The sequence below is a fragment of the Bos indicus genome, chromosome 7 (genome assembly GCF_029378745.1).
Source record: "Bos indicus isolate NIAB-ARS_2022 breed Sahiwal x Tharparkar chromosome 7, NIAB-ARS_B.indTharparkar_mat_pri_1.0, whole genome shotgun sequence".
In the NCBI taxonomy this organism is placed as follows: domain Eukaryota; kingdom Metazoa; phylum Chordata; class Mammalia; order Artiodactyla; family Bovidae; genus Bos; species Bos indicus.
The window spans coordinates 94,563,716-94,585,563 of record NC_091766.1 but is presented as its reverse complement, the minus strand read 5'-3'; the positions used below and the strand labels follow the sequence as shown (position 1 = coordinate 94,585,563).

The 21,848-nt window shown below is 38.6% G+C and overlaps 1 protein-coding gene across 4 annotated transcripts in view; it reads left to right on the top strand.

Moving 5' to 3' along the window:
* SKIC3 (SKI3 subunit of superkiller complex) overlaps positions 1-21,848 on the top strand; it is a 147,284-nt gene that overhangs the window by 87,252 nt on the left and 38,184 nt on the right. For all 4 annotated transcript variants that reach the window (XM_070794038.1, XM_070794040.1, XM_070794039.1 and 1 more), the window contains 8 exons: positions 2,883-2,957; positions 3,565-3,706; positions 5,393-5,486; positions 9,635-9,712; positions 11,895-12,019; positions 13,149-13,272; positions 16,970-17,188; positions 19,587-19,659. In XM_070794038.1, coding sequence (XP_070650139.1) covers positions 2,883-2,957; positions 3,565-3,706; positions 5,393-5,486; positions 9,635-9,712; positions 11,895-12,019; positions 13,149-13,272; positions 16,970-17,188; positions 19,587-19,659 — 930 coding nt within the window. The remainder of the gene's footprint in view (positions 1-2,882; positions 2,958-3,564; positions 3,707-5,392; positions 5,487-9,634; positions 9,713-11,894; positions 12,020-13,148; positions 13,273-16,969; positions 17,189-19,586; positions 19,660-21,848) is intronic.

Sequence of the window (21,848 nt, the reverse complement as noted above, 5' to 3'; positions counted from 1 at the left end):
TGACCTTTTCCAGTCCTGTGGCCACTGCTGAGTTTTCCAAATTTGCTAGCATATTGATTGCAGCACTTTCACAGCATCATCTTTCAGGATTTAGAATAGTTCAACTGGAATTCTATCACCTCCACTAGCTTTGTTCGTAGTGATGCTTCCTAAGGCCCACTTGACTTCAGATTCCAGGATGTCTGGCTCTAGGTGAGTGATCACACCATCGTGATTATCTTGGTCATGAAGATCTTTTTTGTGCAGTTCTTCTGTGTATTCTTGCCACCTCTTCTTAATATCGTCTACTCTGTTAGGTCCATTTCTGTCCTTTATTGAGCCCATCTTTGCATAAAATGTTCCCTTGGTATCTCTAATTTTCTTGAAGAGATCTCTAGTCTTTCCCATTCTGTTGTTTTCCTCTATTTCTTTGCACTGATCACTGAGGAAGGCTTTCTTATCTCTCCTTGCTAGTCTTTGAAACTTTGCATTCATATGGGTATATCTTTCCTTTTCTCCTTTGCTTTTCGCTTCTCTTTTTTTCACAGATATTTGTCAGGCCTCGTCAGGCAGCCATTTTGCTTTTCTGCATTTCTTTTTGTTGGGGATGGTCTTGCTCCCTGTTTCCTGTATAATGTCATGAACCTCCGTCCATAGTTCATCAGGCACTCTGTCTATCAGATCTAGTCCCTTAAATCTATTTCTCACTTCCACTGTATAATCGTAAGGGATTTGATTTAGGTCATACCTGCGTGGTCTAGTGGTTTTCCCTATTTTCTTCAATTTAAGCCTAAATTTGGCAATTAGGAATTCATGATCTTAGCCACAGTCAGCTCCCGGTCTTATTTTTGCTGACTGTATAGAGCCTCTCCATCTTTGGCTGCAAAGGATATAATAAATCTGATTTTGGTGTTGACCATCTGGTGATGTCCATGTGTAGAGTCTTCTCTTGTTTTGTTGGAAGAGGGTGTTTGCTATGACCAGTGCATTCTCTTGGCAAATCTATTAGCCTTTGCCCTACTTCATTCTCTACTCCACGGCCAAATTTGCCTGTCACTGCAGGTGTTTCTTGACTTCCTACTTTTGCATTCCAGTCCCCTATAATGAGAAGGACATCTTTTTTGGGTGTTCATTCTAAAAGGTCTTGTAGGTCTTCATAGAACTGTTCAACTTCAGCTTCTTCAGCATTACTGGTTGGGACATAGACTTGGATTACTGTGATATTGAATGGTTTGCCTTGGAAACGAACAGAGATCATTCTGTCGTTTTTGAGATTGCATCCAAGTACTGCATTTCAGACTCTTCTGTTGACCATGATGGCTACTTCATTTCTTCTAAGGGATTCCTGCCCACAGTAGTAGATATAATGGTCATCTCAGTTAAATTCACCCATTCCCATCCATTTTAGTTCGCTGATTCCTAGAATGTCGACGTTCACTCTTGCCATCTCCTGTTTGACCACTTCCAATTTGCCTTGATTCATGAACCTAATATTCCAGGTTCCTATGAAATATTGCTCTTTACAGCATCTGACTTTGCTTCTATCACTAGTCACACCCACAACTGGGTGTTGTTTTTGTTTTGGCTCTGTCTCTTCATTCTTTCTGATTTCTCCACTGATCTCCAGTAGCATATAGGGCACCTACTGAACTGGGGAGTTCATCTTTCAGTGTCCTATCTTTTTGCCTTTTCGTACTGTTCATGGGATTCTCAAGGCAAGAATACTGAAGTGATTTTCCATTCCCTTCTCCAGTGGACCACATTTTGTCTGCTTCTGTTAGGTCCATACCATTTCTACCCTTTATTGTGCCTCATTTTACTAAAACTCAAAACCCAAGGAAGAGCGTGAGGTGAACATTCTGAGTACTTTAACGCATGTATGTCTTTAATTTTATATTCATTCATATCAGTGATTCGTAGTCAGTGATTAGGTATCTTCTGTTGTATTTTGGCTTTTGGGTCTGATTCTAGTTAATTGAATGGGTGAAGCTCCCAGAGTTAGAAAAGGCAAACTCCTGTTCCCATTAGCTGTGGTAGCATTTGAGAACAGTGGCGTTACCACAGTAATCTCTGTGTAAGGTTTTGGGCCCTGGGGGCCCGAGAATTTGCATTTCTAACTACTCCCAAGTGAGGACAATGCTGCTGGTCCAGGGACTTCACTCTGAGTAGCACTGATGGAGGTCAGTAGATCTTAGGTGCTCCTCAGAGTCACTTAAGTATTTTTTTTTTTATCTTTAAATTATTTTTGGCCTTACAAATAATTTGTTTCAGGAGGTAACTAGTAGATTTAATTAAAATGATAATGATAGAGTGAAGCTTAATATTAATTTCTTAATTAGTAGTGCATGATAATTAAAAAAACTCTGCTTTCTTATAAAAGATAGATGAGCTTGAAATTAATTTTAACTATCATAAAGTCTTACTATTTGAAATCCTGAGGCAGTTTTAAAAATAAACATGTTGAGACTCTACCCAGATCTATGGAAGCTAGATTTCTAGGGGTGAGATCTCCTTTTTAAAAAGTTTTCCAGTTGAATCTTAGGTGACCCTGTGATTAACCAAGTACCTGTATGAATTGATGGGCCGGTGCGGGGGCACGCTGGGTAGTGAAGGGAGAAGGTAGCATAGCTTTATCAGGATTCTGAAGAATTTCATGTGGATTATTCCACCACTGTCTGATTGCAATGGAGTTCTTCAGGTGTCTATCAGCTTAAAGGCTCATTTAACAAGTCATTCTGGTCCTCTGAGCCATGGAATATGGTAGTCAAGATTGAAAAAGAAATTAACTTTGCTTTTAAGCACAGTTAGAAAAACCTTTGGTTCCTCCAAAAACTTGTTTATTGTTAGTAGTAGTAGTAGTATTCCTTTTGAACATATTAAGACCCTCTTTTTTCCTTTTATAGGCTCTAATTGCAGAGACAGTTGGAAGTTACGACACCATGGATCTGTTCAGGCACACTACAGAACTCAGTATGCACGTAAGAATTTGAGCTTTCTTCAGAATTCGTTAATGAATAAACTTTTAATTACCCTTGTTGAGAAAACAAATACATGGTGATGTCAGATGCTGATGACAGCAGTTGTCTCTACTCTTTGTTCTTTCTTGAAGAATAGATAAACTCTCATTAAAGAACTTCAAGAGCTGATGAAGAAATGACTTTGGAATCTAATAGATGCAGTAGTCATGCAGAATAGAAACAGATTAAAAAAAAAAGTAAACTGAGACAAACACTAGACTTAGTTGACATTTTTAGATTATTTATGAAAGCGTTTAGAAATCTTTTGATTGGTCATTATTTGTTTGACGTAGGGGAATGATGTTGAGAATCATACCAAACCATCAGGACAGTCTCTGTTTTCTCCTCTTTATTTATCCCACTTATTCCTCTACTTAGGTTTGAGGCAAGTGATTTAAATATATTCTTAGTTGTGTTGTATCATAGTGACCTTTTATTTAAAGGCACTTAATAGCTGACTTAGACGACGAAGATCTGATATTTATTGTATTGAAATACATTGTTTTGTTTCTTAATTTTTCTTGGCAGATTTATTACTCTGTGTCTGCTTATTTGGCTTTTCTTACAGACTGAGGGAGCAATAGGTTATGCGTATTGGGTCTGTACAACGTTGCAAGATAAGAGCAACAGAGACACAGAGCTGTACCGGTATAACATCCTCCAGATGAATGCAATTCCAGCAGCACAAGTGGTCTTGAGTAAATACGTGGGTACGGCACCTGTTATATAGCAAGATATATGAATAATTGTTGAGATAATTTAAAGAATTTAAAGTTAATTCCAAATTAAATATTAGTTCTTAAGACATGAATTTGCCCTTTTCTCCCATGAACAAGTCTGAAGAAATCAGGTAAACTGAAAACCAGAAGAGAAATGCAGCATCATTGTAATCTGCAGGCTGGTAATACTCTGCCTGCACTGAGCCTGGGACACTTGAGGATAAGGCGGTCCTTTGTAAACGTCAGCACTTTGAGACATTAACGTGTTATGCAGTGTGCCCAAATGAGTGACTTGAATGAATACCTCCTAGAGCCTTGCTGAGAAAATGTAGGATCAGAGATTTTACTGATAGGTTTCCTTACAGAATGGGAAACATTTGTGAAGGATTTTACATAGAGGTAAACTGATGCTGAAGCTGAAACTCCAAAACTTTGGCCACCTGATGCAAAGAACTGACTCATTTGAAAAGACCCTGATGCTGGGAAAGATTGAAGGCGGGTGGAGAAGGGGATGGACAGAGGATGAGATGGTTGGATGGCATCACCGATTCAATGGACATGAGTTTGAGTAAACTCCGGAAGTTGGTGATGGACAGGGAGGCCTGGTGTGCTGCAGTCCATGGAGTTGCAGAGTTGGACACGACTGAGTGACTGAACTGAACTGAAACATTTAGCTTTCTGCAAAATTGAAATGCCTAGAACAACGAACTTTCTCTGACAGTTGTACATAGCTAGGTTTTTGAGTCTCTGAGGGAGCTGTGTCATATACTTATTTAGCAAATTCAACTATATGTGCTTGGCCAAAAACTATATTAATTTAGAAGCAGAAAGGTGAGAAAGCGAGGATAAGAAAAATGGAGATAACATCTGTCACTGACTGTTGGCTTCAGCGTGAGTCCAGGGCCTGAATCTCCTCATTCACTTTGACTCAGTTTGGTTACCTTCTCCTTGTGAGATGACTTAAAAATTTTTCAAGAATCACTTTGTGTGATTTTCATCTTATACTATGAACCTAACTATCACATAAGATGGAATTGTGCTCCACTTTGTTAAACAGCTCAATAAGAGATTTGAAGGCTTGCTTCCCAGCACAAATTAAGTTAAGTAGTTCATAATTCAGGTGCATTTCTTTTTCCTTTGTATATTTCCTTTATAGTTTTATGATGTTTTTTGACATTAGAATTTAAAATACTGCATTTAAAGTGCCCAAATCATCTTCTCTTTCTAGTGCACAACACTGATTGTTGTTTTTTTTTTTGAAAAAAAGTGCATAGAAACTGGAACAGAATCACCAAGATAAATTGTTGCTAAATCTAATCAAGGAAGGTTTATGTGATTAGCCAAAGAACTGAATTTCCTTATAATTTAGATGACTAGTTTTAACATGAACTCTGATTTTAAATTGTTATACCTTTGGGAATAAAAATGTATTTAAACTTTGAAACATGAATAGAAGCCACATGTAACTATAGATATTATTCAATAATTTAAAAGAGTTATAGAATGATTACTGGTATTTTATAGTCAAGATAAACTCAACTTCTATTCTTAGCAATGCACATGACCTCAGGAAATAATCTACTGTTTAAAGTATCGAAAAACTTGAAAACAAAAGTAATGTTTTTACAAATACAGCCATTACGCACATATTGAGAAAAGATGTTTTTGGATTTCCAGAGAGAATTCAGAATTATGCTCCCGCTTTCACAATGTTGGGTTACTTAAATGAACATCTACAGCTGAAGAAGGAAGCAGCAAATGCGTACCACAGGTAAAGGCCCCTTGAATTTAAACGTGGTCCTTCTTGGTCAGTTGGCCAATGGAGCCTCATTTTCTTGAAGAAGGTACAAATAAAATGTTCTGATTCCTTTCCTGACCTTTCATTATTTATTATTACTACATTTTGAAGATGAAAAAATACAGTTCTAAATTTTCAACTGTGTTTTGGTTTCTGTTGCTCAACCTGAGAGAGAGAGAAGAAAAAAAATAAAACCAAACAAAAACCCTCTCAGATTTGTTTTAGAAAAATCTGTCCATTTATAGTTTGTCTTGCTTTATTAAATACATGGATTTATTCAGATAAGAAGTGAGATTTCAGAAATGAAAAGAAATTATGTGTTTGTTTAAATCATTTTAATGTTGACTACATAGTGTTAATTCATTCAGTAAATATTTGTTGAACTGCTGCTGTGTGTCATGCAGTGTCCTTGGCTGTGGCAATTTAGCAGTGAATTAAAACAAACGTAGGCTCAGTTCTCATGGAGCTCATTTCTGGTGGGGGTGAGGTACATGGTAAGCTAATAGACATCTGTGATGGTAACAGTTGTTAAGAAAGGAAATCAGAGAAGAGTGAAAGGCTAGACAGTGGAGGGGCAGTGGATTTGAGGTGGGTGTAAGAGGTAGGTTTCCTGAGCAGGCAGTTGAGGTCTGGCCTCGTTGAGGGTGGCCATAAGTCATTTGGTCCTCAGGGAGAGAGTATTCCAGGCAGAGGGAACAGCAGGAGCAAGTGTTCTGAAGCAGGAGCGGCCTGGATGTTGGGGAAACCAGGACAGTGTGTGTGAGGGAGACGACCAGCCCGGAGAGTGATGGGAAGTGAAATTAACCTGAGGTTTTTCTTCGCTGCAAATTCACTCATCTGTGAATGAGAAAATCACACTGATCTCATGGGTACTAGATGAAAAGTTAAAAAAAAACCTGAATGCCTAACTTCTGAGGTACATCATTGCCCTAAATCAATAGAAACCTGTCAGATAAAAAATAATCATGGTATCCCAGATGCTTTGCCGTCCTTGTGTGGCTCTCTCTGTAGTTCACAGAAGTGGTCACTAGATGGTACTGAAGGCTGTAGTTATTTTGCCAGGTGTGTGCAGGAAGGTGTGTGTGCAGGAAGGTGTGTGTGCGGGGGAGGTGTGTGTGTGTGTGAGGTGTGTGTTGGGAGGTGTGTGTGGGGAGGTGTGTGCGGAGGAGGTGTGTGCAGGAAGGTGTGTGTGCGGGAGGGTGTGTGTGCGGGAGGGTGTGTGTGTGCGGGGGAGGTGTGTGTGTGCGGGGGAGGTGTGTGTGTGGGGAGGTGTGTGTGTGGGGAGGTGTGTGTTGAGGGGAGGTGTGTGCGGGGGAGGTGTGTGCGGGGGAGGTGTGTGTGTGGGGAGGTGTGTGTTGAGGGGAGGTGTGTGTTGAGGGGAGGTGTGTGCGGGGGAGGTGTGTGCAGAGGTGGTGTGTGCGGGGAAGGTGTGTGTGGGGGAGGTGTGTGTGTGGGAGGTGTGTGTGTGGGGAGGTGTGTGTTGGGGGGAGGTATGCGTTGAGGGGAGATGTATGTGGGGAGGTGTGTGCGGGGGAGGTGTGTGTGGGGAGGTGTGTGCGGGGGAGGTGTGTGCAGGGGAGGGGAGGTGTGTGTGCGGGGGAGGTGTGTGTGCTTAGAGGTGTGTGTGCTTAGAGGTGTGTGTGGGGAAGTGTGTGTGCGGAGAGGTGTGTGTGGGGGGGAGGGTTTGTGTGTGGGAGAGGTGTGTGTGGGGGAGGTGTGTGTGTGGGGAGGTGTGTGTGTGTGGGGGAGGTGTGTGTGTGGGCGGGAGGTGAGTGTTGGGGGGAGGTGTGCGTGTGAGGGGGAGGTGTGTGTGTGGGGGGGAGGCGTGTGTGTGGGCGGGAGGTGAGTGTTGGGGGGAGGTGTGTGTGTGGGGGAGGTGTGTGTGTGGGGGGGAGGCGTGTGTGTGGGGGAGGCGTGTGTGTGGGGGAGGCGTGTGTGTGTGTGTGTGTGTGTGTGTAGGGGGAGGCGTGTGTGTGGGGGAGAGGTGTATGAAAACCCACAATACTATTTCTTTCACCACTGCAGTAAAGTTACCAATAAAGTAACTGTAGAAATTTGATAGAATACAAGGAACAGGATTTTTAAACAGAGAAATATGCAGTGCTATGTCACTTCAGTCGTGTCCAACGCTTTGCCATCCTATGGACCGAAGCCCACCAGGCTCCTCTGTCCATGGGATTGTCCTGGCAAGAATACTGGAGGGGGTTGCCATGCCCTTCTCGAGGGGATTTTCCTGACCCAGGGATGGAACTCTCGTCTCATTAGGTCTCCTGCATTGGCAGCCCAGTTCTTTACCACCAGTGCCGCTTGGGATCAGATTAGTCACTCAGTCGTATCCCACTCTTTGCGACCCCATGAATCGCAGCACACCAGGCCTCCCTGTCCATCACCAACTCCCAGAGTTCACTGAGACTCACGTCCATTGAGTCAGTGATGCCATCCAGCCGTCTCATCTTCTGTCGTCCCCTTCTCCTCCTGCCCCCAATCCCTCCCAGCATCAGAGTCTTTTCCAATGAGTCAACTCTTCGCATGAGGTGGCCAAAGTACTGGAGTTTCAGCTTTAGCATCATTCCTTCCAAAGAAGTCCCAGGGCTGATCTCCTTCAGAATGGACTGGCTGGATCTCCTTGCAGTCCAAGGGACTCTCAAGAGACTTCTCCAACACCACAGTTCAAAAGCATCAATTCTTTGGCACTCAGCCGCCTGGGAAGCCCCTTGTAAATGGAGGGGTAACCATTCCCTTCTCCAGGGGATCTTCCCGACCCAGGGATCGAACCTGGGTCTCCTGCATTGCAGGTGGATTCTTTACCATCAGAGCCACCAGGGAAACCAAAACAGAGAAACTAGACAGCTTTAGAATGCTTGCTCCTTTTTCTGGTATACGTTTTAATCACAAATATTGCAAGTCTAACATTGGTTATACATTTGGCTAAAATGGCAACTCCACAGTCACCTAGGCTTCCCTGATAGTTCAGTTGGTAAAGAATCCGCCTGCAATGCAGGAGACCCCAGTTAGATTCGTGGGTCAGGAAGATCCACTAGAGAAGGGATAAGCTACCCATTCCAGTATTCATGGGCTTCCCTTGTGGCTCAGTTGGTAAAGAATCCGTCTGCAATGTGGGAGGCCTGGGTTCAACCCCTGGGTTGGGAAGATCCTCTGGAGAAGGGAAAGGCTACCCACTCCTGTATTCTGGGTTGGAGAATTCCATGGACTGTATAGTCCATTGGATCACAAAGAGTCGGACATGACTGAGCGACTTTAACTTCACTTCACAGTCACCTGGATATACACCACTCATTCTTGACTTATACCACTCTTGTTTTCTGCCTTAAACAAGTGTTTGTGACTTGAAATTACAAATTAGGTAATAATATAACTGCAGGTATAGTTTTTACTATGACAGGTAGTTTACTATTACTATGTCTATAATACTGCCTTGTTTTTCATGTAATGTCAAAGGCATTAAAAGCTTTTCTTGGATATTTCTTCCTGGCTAATCTTTAAACAGAAAAACAGAAAAAAAAAAAAGTATTATTAAATATCCAACTCCTTTAGTTGTTGAGACACTTTCCTGCTTGCCCAAAGGAGACTGAGCATGAGAAGGTAAATGGGCTGTCAGCATGTTGTTATATTATTCTAAACCTCTCAGGACTCCTGATGACTCATTCCCTTCTCTGAATTCAGGATTGCCTGAATGTCTTTCTGTACGTAACAGGTAAAGGCACATGAAAGCACTCAATTTCCTAAGTCCCTACCTTGAACTACTAGTATATAAATAATTTTAAAAGTGTACTATGTACATCAAATTCTGTGTACTTCAAACGTGTCAAAACTTTAAAACATTAACACAATTGTTTCCCACATTTGAATTAAATTTTCTGGAATATTTAAAACTCAAGTATGATAAGTGATTTCACATATCAAGAAGCCATTTCATTATTAACAGTCTAAAATCTATTAAGTGCTTTTGTGGTACCAATTTAATAAAATATAAATAAGCTATTATGGAACTAGTTAAATAATTAAATGAAAACAAAAATCTGTAGATTGTTAAGGAGGAAGAGTGAAAGAATGCTATTGCACGTAGATAATTTTAAATGCTTTGTCCTTTTTTTTTAAAGGGCAATTTTGTTGTTACAGACTGCAGAAGACCGAGATGCTTATTATGTTACAGTAAGAAATTATGGCAGATTGTTATGGTAAGCGTATTTTTCCCCATTGATTTTGTGGATCTGTTAGGTTTTTCTGGTGAAGGCTGTGGAGCTATTGAGTGATGCCCAGTCTCTAAAAGAGTGGGGCGAGTGTGAATGAGCATAGTGATGACATCCGCCCAGGGCACATCATTCCCACCGTCCCAAGCTGTGTTAACAGTTTCCAGTCCCAGCCTCAGTGTCCTTTGGGAGGAGCAGGTTCAGAACTGAGGGATGTGAACTAGACAGAAGAGGCAGTTCCTCTTTCTGATAGCAGAAGCCTAGTTAATTGAAAGTGGATTAGATTTATTCTGATTTGATGTCTGTTCTTAAACTGGGAGTGGGATTAAGGGTCCAGAAACCCTTTTGAGATAGCACACAAAAATTTTTGTCTGTGCATTTTGAGGATGGCGAGGGAGCAATATAATTTTCTTTAGATTCTCAGTGACTTCTGACTTCGAAAAAGACTTTTAAAAAAGGTGGGAAACCAGTTGTTTCAGAGGTTAGAACTAGGTCTGGACGATAGGAGTGTTAAGGGGAGGATGGTTTGGGGCTCAAGTTAAGGAGACTCACCTCAAATTGAGAGCTGCCCCCAAAACTGAATGTTCCTGTTTGAAACACCTTATTTATTAGACCTGTAGTTTGGTATTTTGGTATTAGTACCTACATCTTTTTAAGGAGCTACACAGTAAAAATCAGAGGTAGCCAGTTCTTTTATAACCGTCTAACTGAATCATATCTGGTACCTGTAGATAGAAAATTTTCCCCGTTTTGATTGTTTTTCCTTTTAATTCCTTTCAACTGTGTGTTTAGGAGTTGATAGAACTGTCACTTCCAAGATTTTGTTGTTAGAAGCTGTATGGAACAAAGTATCTGTTTGCTTTACTTAGATGGTTCATATAATGTAACTATTTTAGAGGAAAATTTATACCTCCCATCAAAAATAGGTCCTCTGATTTCTTTTTAACTTGTTTTTATTATGAAATATATTAAACATGCAAAATACAGTAATAGAGTATGGAGCATGATTCGGTGAATAGTTACGCTTCAGATAGCACAGATCTTAAAATTCTGTTGATAGGCTTCAGGTTTCCTTAAAAAGAAAAAAAGTTACAAATAAAGTTGAAGCCCTTGTGTCCTCCAGTCTTTTCTCTATAAAAGTAATCAAATGTTTGAAGATGGTGTTCATTAAAAAAATATTTTTAAAATACATGTGTGTATCCATAAACACCTAAGGTAATTCGCTTCCCTTCATTAAATATTTGTCAAAATTTGCGTTTGATTTTTAAATTCTTTTACCTTCATAAAATTAATTTTAGAAGCAAATATTGCCCATATTTTTAGCTCCCAGCCACTCTTCCAAGATTAAAAAGATTTCCAAAAACACATTAAAAATAGAAGGAAGCTCCTGAATATAGTGACACGTACCAGAAATAAGAGTCTCAAAGGTACAGTGTGTCTATTCCAGGTGGTGGCAACATCTCTTTATTTTTAAAGAAACAAAAGGTTTTTTTTTTGTTGTTGTTATTAAAAGGCATTCTACTTTAGTATTATATGTTGCAGTTTTTACTTTAATTCATATTAAATACAGAGAAGATAATGTTTGATTTTGTCTGTGGAATTTTAGTATATCTATATGCACTTCAAAAAAAATGGATGTGCAGTTTACACAAAGGCTGGGCTTGATTATGACTTACTAAGCTTCTCAAAGATGCTAAACCCATGGTCACAGGGTAATTTTTAGCTAATGTATTAAGCTTAAAAATTATTGTGAAGGTCAACTGGAAATTATTTTTATAACTTATGAGTTTAATTCAAGTTTATTTTTTAAAAAAAAGACCAGTTTCTTTTTTTTTTCTTTTTTTTTTAAATTTTATTTTATTTTTAAACTTTACATAATTGTATTAGTTTTGCAGTTTATTAAAAAAAAAAAGACAGTTCAGCAGAGCTGTTCATTTTCACATATAATTTAAAAGAAGCAAAGTGTGAAGTTAAATCCCTCTGGTATATCCTATTTGAAATAAGTGATATGCCTTCTATTTTAATATAAGTCTTTTCTGCAGCTTTAACACTGAGAGATGAAGTACGTTAAGTTGTTAAAAGAACCTTAGTATAATTATATTTCTGTATTTTGACGATATAAGCCAAAATGATTTTTAATATTAAAAGTAAGTTATGTTTTGCTTCTTAGTTCCATTGGTGAATATGATAAAGCTATCCAGGCTTTTAAGTCAACACCCCTTGAGGAGTTAGAAGACATCATAGGTTTCGCATTAGCTTTATTTATGAAGGGTCTGTATAAGGAGAGCAGCAAAGGTAAGTATGTTGTGTAAAGCTTAAGGATACATCCTACTTTTCCAGAGCTGAGAATTTCAATCATAATGAGCTTATACATAGAAAGGTATAATTCTAAGATGTTGGTCGGGATTGTAGTGTTTATTAAAAATCTGACAAGAGATATGATAATAGGTACTTTTTATCTGTTCCTTCATTTAGTACATGATGATGAATAGTTCTTTTAGCAGTGTTATGAACTGAATGTTACCTTTATTATTTAGATGAGGAAACTGAGACCCAAGATCACAAATGGCCTTCCCTGATAGCTCAGTTGGTAAAGAATCCACCTGCAATGCAGGAGACCCTGATTCAATTCCTGGGTCAGGAAGATCCCCTGAAGTAGGGATAGGCTACCCACTCCAGTTTTCTTGGGCTTCACTGGTGGCTCAACTAGTAAAGAATCCGCCTACAATACAGGAGACCTGGGTTCGATTCCTGGGTTGGGAAGATCCCCTGGAGAAGGGAAAGGCTCCCCACTCCAGTATTCTGGCCTGGAGAATTCCGTGGACTATACAGTCCATGGGATTGCAAAGAGTTGGACACAGCTATACACTACACTATACACACGACTTTCACTTTCACTGAAAGCAAGTATTTACTACTCCACAGTGTTTCCGGGTACTTTTCTGGTAAACAAAGACCTCAGACATTGTTTGTGATAATATATTAATATTTTGGTTTCTCCAAAAATGCTTTTGAGTGCATTTCCCCGTGTATGGGCCCAGCCTATGTGTGTGTGCAGCTCATTGTAAGAACTGCTTAATGGAGTTGCTTGTTTCTTCATGGAAATTTGGGTGAAAGCTCAATGACTGTAGGCCTCCACTTCTTTTGAAGATAGTGACTCAGACTTGCCTATAGATTCCCAAGATGAGAATTGAGGAATATCACATGATAATCTTAATGATATTCCAGAATCACCTTGGAACAGTTAAACCAAGTTAGATTATTACAAAATTTTATTCCATTCACTTGAGATCAAGGACATAATAAGATATAATTTTAGTTAGACCGTTTTAAAAAATAGGATTAGGAAAGGAAAAATCCCATTATTTGTCATTCAGGATTGCTTTTATATTGTTTTGTTTTTGTTTCCAATTCTGTGTAACAGCGTATGAGAGAGCCTTGACTATTGTTGAATCGGAGCAAGACAAAGCTCATATCTTGACAGCTCTGGCAATAGCGGAGTATAAACAAGGAAAAACGGACGTAGCCAAGACATTGCTATTCAAATGGTATGTATAGTCGACATCAACACTCAAATGACCAGATACTTAAAAATATTGGGTTAAAATTGGAAGCAACGTAAAATGAATTTCTTAATGTTTTAGGAACTTTTTGGTGAACAGAAGGGATCAGACCCACCTGGTTAGCTAGAGATCATGGCTTCATTCAGTTCTTCAAAACCATCCTGTAGTCTGTGTGTATTATTTATTTTTTTAAAACAGTAATTGATCAGCTGTTCTCTTGCTGCTGCTGCTAAGTCGCTTCAGTCGTGTCTGACGCTGTGCGACCCCAGAGACGGCAGCCCACCAGGCTCCCCCGTCCCTGGGATTGTCCAGGCAAGAACACTGGAGGGGGTTGCCATTTCCTTCTCCAATGCATGAAACTGAAAAGTGAAAGTGAAGTCGCGCAGTCATGCCGACTCTTAGCGACCCCATGGACTGCAGCCTACCAGGCTCCTCCGTCCATGGGATTTTCCAGGCAAGAGTACTGGAGTGGGATGCCATTACCTTCTCCAAGCTGTTCTCTTAGGATTATAAAATTTTAATGAAGGCAGTCATAACTGGCTTGTTTTCAGCCCAGTGGGTTTCCAAAGAGATTGTGTTTCCTCTTCCCTTTTCAGGTTAACCTGATAAAGTTAATTTAAAGTTGCGTCTAAAGAAAGTATATATACCAGTATAACTTGTAACTATTTCTGTATTTTGGAGATAATTTAATAAAATAGTAGTCTCTGATATATGTGGTTTATAAGGTACTTTTTGACTTTTTGAAAATTTTTTTGAGAAAGTTGACCTTAATCTTTAAAAAGCAGTAGATAATTAATGTATGCTATTGGCCAGTGGTTATCAGTGAGTGCTCTATTGACATTTTTAGTACAGATTTTTAGTACAGATCTTCATAATACAGAAATTTTCCACCCCTTGTAGGAAGATCACATCTCTGTTTCCCATCACACTAATTGCTTTCTTCATTCATTGTGAAAACCAAAAAAGTGCCTTCATGAGTCTCCAAATTATGCTCCCCTACAAAGATAGGGGGAAATGATTATTAGATGGTAACTAGGTCAAGATGACTTCTTATAGGATAAGGTTTGTTTTTGTTTATTCATTGTGATACTTTTGTCTCATCCTGATTAAAGTAATTTTCCTGTATAATAAGTGAGCAATTCATTCTCCTTCTCTTAGCTATTTTGAGAAAACCAGTCAGAATTTAAAAAATCTTGTCACTTTACATGGATACACTCATGTTCAGAAGACCCAAATTTTTAAATAGCTTGGGAAAAAGAATTGTGTGTGTACTAAGTTGCTTCAGTCATGCCCAGCTCTTCAGACCCCATGGATTGTAGCTTTGCAGGCTCCTCTGTCCGTGGGATTCTCCAGGCAAGAATACTGTAGTGGGTTGCCATGCCTTCCTCCAGGGGATCTTCATGACCCAGGGATTAAATCTGCATCTCTTATGTCTCCTGTGTTAGGAAACGTGTTCTTTACCACTGATGCCACCTGGGAAGCCCCCAAAAGAATCATAGATGCTAATATATTGCTGTAAATTATCAAGAGCAAAAGTAACCCCAAATTAGATATGATTACATTAATCTTGGGCTTCCCTGGTGGCTCAGTTGGTAAAGAATCCACCTGCAATGCGAAAGACCTGGGTTCAAACCCTGGATTAAGAAGATCCCCTGGAGAAGGGAATGGCTACCCATTCCAGTATTTTGGCCTGGTGAATTCCATGGACTTTATAGTCCATGGGGTCACAAAGAGCTGGACATGACTTACTGACTTTCACTCAGATTAATATTGGGTTACTATTTAAAACAGTAACAAAAACAATTTTGAACATTGAAGGAAGTAGAGAAAAATAATAGAATATTATTCTTTTCTCATTCTCTTGTGAGGGAAGGCCTTTACCTCCTTTTTCGTGTGTTACTGAATCCTCGACTAAGTAGTTTATATGATCTGTGTTTCTTTCTTTTTAGTTCTCTGTGTGTCATCTTTCAAACTGCTCCCTTTCCTGCCCCTTGGATTCTGTTCTCTGACTGACATTCTGTGAAAAATTAAGATTCCAGTTCTTTATTGATCTTGTTTGGCATTCATATCTTGGGAACTAAGCAGTGTCCTAGGTGCTTAAGGGGAATAGGCATAAATTCAATATATAAGGGGAAAAAATCCGATTACCAGCATCATAGAATTTGTGATATAAATAATTACATGTAAAATCCATAGCACGTGGTACAGGACAGCTTGCAGGTCTGTGCATTCAGCACATGTGAGCCTAATGGGATGTGGTCATTCCAGTAATAATGTAGATTTTGTATTAGAGTAGTAAGGGGTTTTCCCTTTTGAACCAAGACACAGATTAGAATGTCTTCTTTTGTTGTTAGTTGTTGTTCAGTCGCCTGGTTGAGTCTAGCTCTTTGCAATCCCATGGACTGCAGCATACCAGTCCTCTCTGTCCCTCACCATCTTCCGGAGTTTGCCCACGTTCATGCCCATTGCATCAGTGATGCCATCCAACCATCTCATCCTCTGTTGCCCCCTTCTCCTCCCACCTTCAATCTTCCCCAGCATCAGGGTCTTTTCCAATGAGTCAGCTCTTTGCATCAGGTGGCCAAAGTATTGGAGCTTCAGCTTCAGCATCAGTCCTTCCAACGAATATTCAGGACTGATTTCCTTTAAGATTGACTGGTTTGATCTCCTTGTTGTCCAACTTACAGTTTGGGTTATTTGTATTGATGGAAATGACTTACTAAATGATACCATTCCATATTCGGATGCTTCCATTAACCTTTATGGTAAAAAGAGTTCCTGTGGATTCTTTTAAGTTTAATCCAGAGCTGCCCGTGAAAATTCATGATTTTGTACCTATTTTTCAAAGTCAGATTCTAAACAATTTATCCTCCCACCCCAACAATAGAAAGGCATAGTGGTAGGTGTGTGATATTTTGTAATGTTGTAAGTATTTCTATTATATTTTAATGAATTTTAACAGATTTTTAAAAATTCCTTTGTTTTGTTACAGTACACATTCATAATTATTATTAGAAGTTCTATTAAGTTTGTAAAGAGCTTGTTTTCTTCATTTAAATTAATAAGGATTCCTAACATTAGTGACTTTTACCTCCATAAAATTTCACAGTTGAAGAAGGAAAAGAAAAATTGGATGCTTACATACAAAATTTAAATTCTCCTTCAATTATAAATATGCTCGCTTGGAATATGGTGGATATAGGTTGTATTTGTACTTACATATACTAGCTCTGGTTTCAAATACCACAGAGCAGCAAGACAGACTGTTTTTGCAAATGATAAAAATCAGATCTTAGATTAAGGATTTTTCTTTATTATTCATACCTTTTAGGATTTTACTAAAATCAAAAGATTTTAGCAAATTATTTTAATTATTTACCTAGAACTGTGAGACCCAAAGAGACTGTGCTGTGTATTTGTTTCTAAATGTAAATAAAATGACCAGAAAAGAAATTTGGCTACTGATGCTCTATAAAGGCCCTTGGTACCTTCTAACTGCTTTAGAAATTCAGGGAAGTTATGGTTCCTAGAAACCATGGAACTTAGTTTTATATTTATCATAGAGCTGGACCGTAGTTTGGTGAATCTATAAGTACACTGTTTTTTTCAGCTGTTCAGTGTGTTCTAATAGCTACAGAGTATTGTACTCATGGCTAATAGGCAATTAAAAATATATTTACAGCTCTATCTTAAAGGAACCAACAACGGAAAGCCTTCAAGCCCTGTGTGCTCTCGGATTGGCAATGCAGGATGCTACACTGTCAAAGGCTGCCCTTAATGAGTTACTGAAGCACAGCAAACCGAACAGTGACTATCAGAGGAGCCTTCTTACGTCAGCCATCTGTGCCCTGCAAGGCCGCAGCGTGGCAGTGCAGAGACAAGCGTCCAAAGCTGTTCACAGGTAAAGTCTGCACTTGTGAACTTGCTGTCCCGTTGTCCTTGATGAGATTGTCTTTGCTGTTTAGACCTTACTAAGATTATTTGCGTGCGTGCTAAGTCACTTCAGTCGTGTCTGACTCTTTGCGACCCCATGGACTGTAGCCCACCAGGCTCCTCTGTCCATGGGATTCTCTGGGCAAGAATACTGGAGTGGGTTGCCATGCCCTCCTCTGGGGGATCTTCCCAATTAAGATTATACAACAAGGTAATTGAGTATATTTGGAAACCAGGTTGTGGTTTTATGAAACTGTATATTGGACCAGGTAATTGACAGTTTTTTCATGTCTAGTGATTTAAATACAAAATTCGGTTGATAAAGAACAGAAAATTTTCCTTTATTCAGATTAAGGCCCAAATCTTTTTTTGTATGAAAATCCTTACAAACTCTCAAGTTGGTGATATTGTCCGTTTGTTATTTGATACTGTTCAGTTTAATGGTTTTAGGAATTTTTTGGCCACTCAGCATTCATTAATATATTGAAAATTTGGAAAATAGAAAGCTTTTATCATTAGTCATAGTGGTTATTTGTTTTATTTTCAACAGAAAAGTGTTATATCTGTAGTTTATTTTCCTTCCATAATTCTGATCTCTGTTTTCTTTGAATGTGACATATTAAATTTCTTTAACCTTTCCTGATTAGATCTCATGGCTCTGTATTCATCACATTGCTGATTTTTCTTTCTTATTTTAATAAAGAGGTAAAATATTCTTTCTAAAAATTCACACACTTCCAACCACATGTGGACAATTAATTTGAACTTGTTTTAGATGTTTAAAAGATATTTATTTTTCTGGAATTGAGCTGCAGGAGTTGCTTGTATATTTTTGAGATTAGTTGTTTGTCAGTTGTTTCATTTGCTATTATTTTCTCCCATTCTGAAGGCTGTCTTTTCACCTTGCTTATAGTTTCTTTTGTTGTGCAGAAGCTTTTGGTTTTAATTAGATCCCATTTTTTATTTTTGCTTTTATTTCCAATATTCTGGGAGGTGCGTCATAGAGGATCCTGCTGTGATTTATGTTGGAGAGTGTTTTGCCTGTGTTCTCCTCTAAGAGTTTTATAGTTTCTGGTCTTATGTTTAGATCTTTAATCCATGAGTTTATTTTTCTGTATGGTGTTAGAAAGTGTTCCAGTTTCATTCTTTTACAAGTGGCTGACCAGTTTTCCCAGCACCACTTGTTAAAGAGATTCTCTTTTCTCCATTGTATATTCTTGCCTCCTTTGTCAAAGATAAGGTGTCCACAGGTGCATGGGTTTATCTCTGGGCTTTCTATTTTGTAATAAACGATCCAATCAAAAAATGGGCCAAAGAACTAAATAGACATTTTTCCAAAGAAGACATACAGATGGCTAACAAACACATGAAAAGATGCTCAAAATCACTCATTATCAGAGAAATGCAAATCAAAACCACAATGAGGTACCATTTCACGCCAGTCAGAATGGCTGCGATCCAAAAGTCTACAAGCAATAAATGCTGGAGAAGATGTGGAGAAAAGGGAACGCTCTTACACTGTTGGTGGAAATGCAAGCTAGTACAGCCACTATGGAGAACAGTGTGGAGATTCCTTAAAAAACTGGAAATAGAACTGCCATACGACCCAGCAATCCCACTGCTGGGCATACACACTGAGGAAACCAGAATTGAAAGAGACATGTGTACCCCAATGTTCATCGCAGCACTGTTTATAATAGCCAGGATATGGAAGCAACCTAGATGTCCATCAGATGAATGGATAAGAAAGCTGTGGTACATATACACAATGGAGTATTAATCAGCCATTAAAAAGAATACATTTAAATCAGTTCTAATGGGGTGGATGAAACTGAAGCCAATTATACACAGTGAAGTAAGCCAGAAAGAAAAACACCAATACAGTATGCTAACACATATATATGGAATTTAGAAAGATGGTAATGATAGCCCTGTATGTGAGACAGCAAAAGAGACACAGATGTATAGAACAGTCTTTTGGACTCTGTTGGGTGGGGGATGATTTGGGAGAATGGCATTGAAACATGTATAATATCATATAAGAAACGAATCGCCAGTCCAGGTTTGATGCAGGATACAGGATGCTTGGGGCTGGTGCACTGGGATGACCCAGAGGGATGGTATGGGGAAGGAGGTGGGAGGGGAGTTCAGGATTGGGAACACGTGTACACCCGTGGCAGATTCATGTTGATGTATGGCAAAACCAATACAATATTGTAAACTAATTAGCCTCTAATTAAAATAAATTAAAAAAAAAGATTTTTAACTTAGGTACTAAATAAATTGTTGATTTTTTGTGTGTGTGTACTTTTTGTGGTTAAAGTAACTCCCATCTCTAAGCCCTCTGCTTTTGATGATTGTTGCAGTAACCCAGCTGATCCTGCTCTTTGGTCCCTGTTGTCCCGAGTGGTTGCCCAGTATACTCAACGAAATGCAAAGGTGAGTAACGTTCTAGCTTCTGACCAAAGGTAAAGTAGCTTAGTTTGTAATATGTAATTTTAAAGTATTGCTGTTATCATTCTGGAAAATAATTAATATAGCGAGGGAGTTCTGTTATTTAATGAAGTTGTTTATTAGTTATTCAGCAAGTAGTACACTGAGTTTCTTCCATGTACTGTTGTGCTGCTGGGGTGTTATGGAATATACAAAGAAGGAGGTGGGCTTTTTTGAACATACATAGATTAAGTTGGGCTTTCCTGGTGGTTCAGACAGTAAAGAATCTGCCTGTAATGCAGGAGACCTAGGTTGAGAAGATCCCCTGGAGGAGGGCATGGCAACCCACTCCAGTATTCTTGCCTGGAGAATCCCAATGGACTGAGGAGCCTGGTGGGCTACAGTCCATGGTGTCTTGAAGCATTGGACACAACTTATCGACTAAGCACAGCTCATAGTTCAGAAGCATTGCTATTGTGTTTCAGAATACCCCCAAATAATTTTATTTAAGTTTCTTAAAGATAAGAAAATAACAACTAGAACAGTGCTTATGTCTAAAAATATAAGGCTAAATATGAAGTCATTGATGTTCCATAAAATGGATTTTCACTGTTGTTAGTTCTTAAGAGCAAGGTATTTTCAGGAGTCAGTAAAGTATTTTGTTAATTTCTATAGTTAATATGGCCTTTTATACTTTACACTAGTTAGTAAACATAATACTAGTAACTACTATGTTTTGAACACTTACTACATCTAGTAATGCCAATATCTGAAGTCTAGTACATCTGTTTTTGTTTGTTATTTCTGTTGGTTTCATACTGGCCTTGTTTGTTGATTGACTGTGTAAACTTGAAGATTATTTGTGGAAATAATTTAAGGCCTACCTAGTATTAAGGTACGCTTCTGTAGAAAGAAGTTGTACTTTTTAATGCCAGTACTTCGGAGCTGCACCAATCTGGAACCACCTTAAAGAAGGTTTATAGCTTGAGCTTTCTGGACCATACAGGCTACTGTGTGCCTGGGTTTTCAGAGTCATTTGAATCCTGGTCTAGTTCTGATTCACCTTAAATCTGAGTGCATAGCCCCTTGGCCAGGAGTGGGGGAATCTCAGCTTATTTTGATGCAGGTTTCCTATATACTTGCTCCTTGTGTGAATCCTGGGCTCTAATTTCTCACCTATAAGTCCTTCAAACTGAAAATTAAAATTGTTTAGGAACTGCAAACTGACTTCCTTCACTTATACCTCTGTGGATTTCAGTTTTCCCTTTTAGTTTTGGCTTGAAAAGTCCTAAATATCTTGTCAGCTAGCCAGTGCTTTTAAGAATACATGCTTCTTATATTTTATCCCAGTGCTTATTAAACTTTAATATGGAATGAAATTACCCCATAATTTTGTTTAAACCTAATTCAGTAGATGCGGGGTGGGGCCTGATATTCTGCATTTCTGACAGCCTCCCAGACAATGTCAGTTCTGCCGGTGGTATACAGGTCACACTTTGAGTAGCAAAGTTTTATCCTACAGTTTGTTATTTTCAGTGAATGTTTTGTTCCAAGAACCTGAAAGACCATCATTATTAGACTCTGGAATGAAGCATTTATATGCCAACTACTGTGCTTGGCATTTTTATCTGTCTTGTCATTTAATCTCAAAAGCATTATGAAGTAGCTGGAATTAAGTTCATTTTGTAGAGGAGGGTCCTTGAGACATAAAGATTCAATAACTTGAGCAAAATCACAGTTAGTAGTTGTGGTGATGAATCATTTCAGACTTTACTCGTGAACCTTCTTTTTTTAAATTCATCTTCTATTTGTTTTATATTGACATGTTTTTTAAAATATCTGTGATACACTTATTTTAAATAAGTGTAAAATTTTTAAGTTTAAATTTAAATTAAGTGTAAATTTATTAAGTTTAAAAATAAACTTTTAAATATTTAAAAAAATATTTGTGATACACTTAATGATGTAAAATGAAGTATACATTAGAAGTATACTTCTAATTTAAAATGAGATCATTCTTACAACTTACTTTATCAGGTGAAACATCTAATTGAATTTTTAAAAATTAAGAATTTCAAGCCAACTTTATGAAACCTAGGATGCTGCATAGATTTTCCTTATTTTTAGTATTGAGTAGATTATTGAGGCAGTGATGAGTTTCACGATGCTCTGAACTTTACCTATTTTGCTAGGGT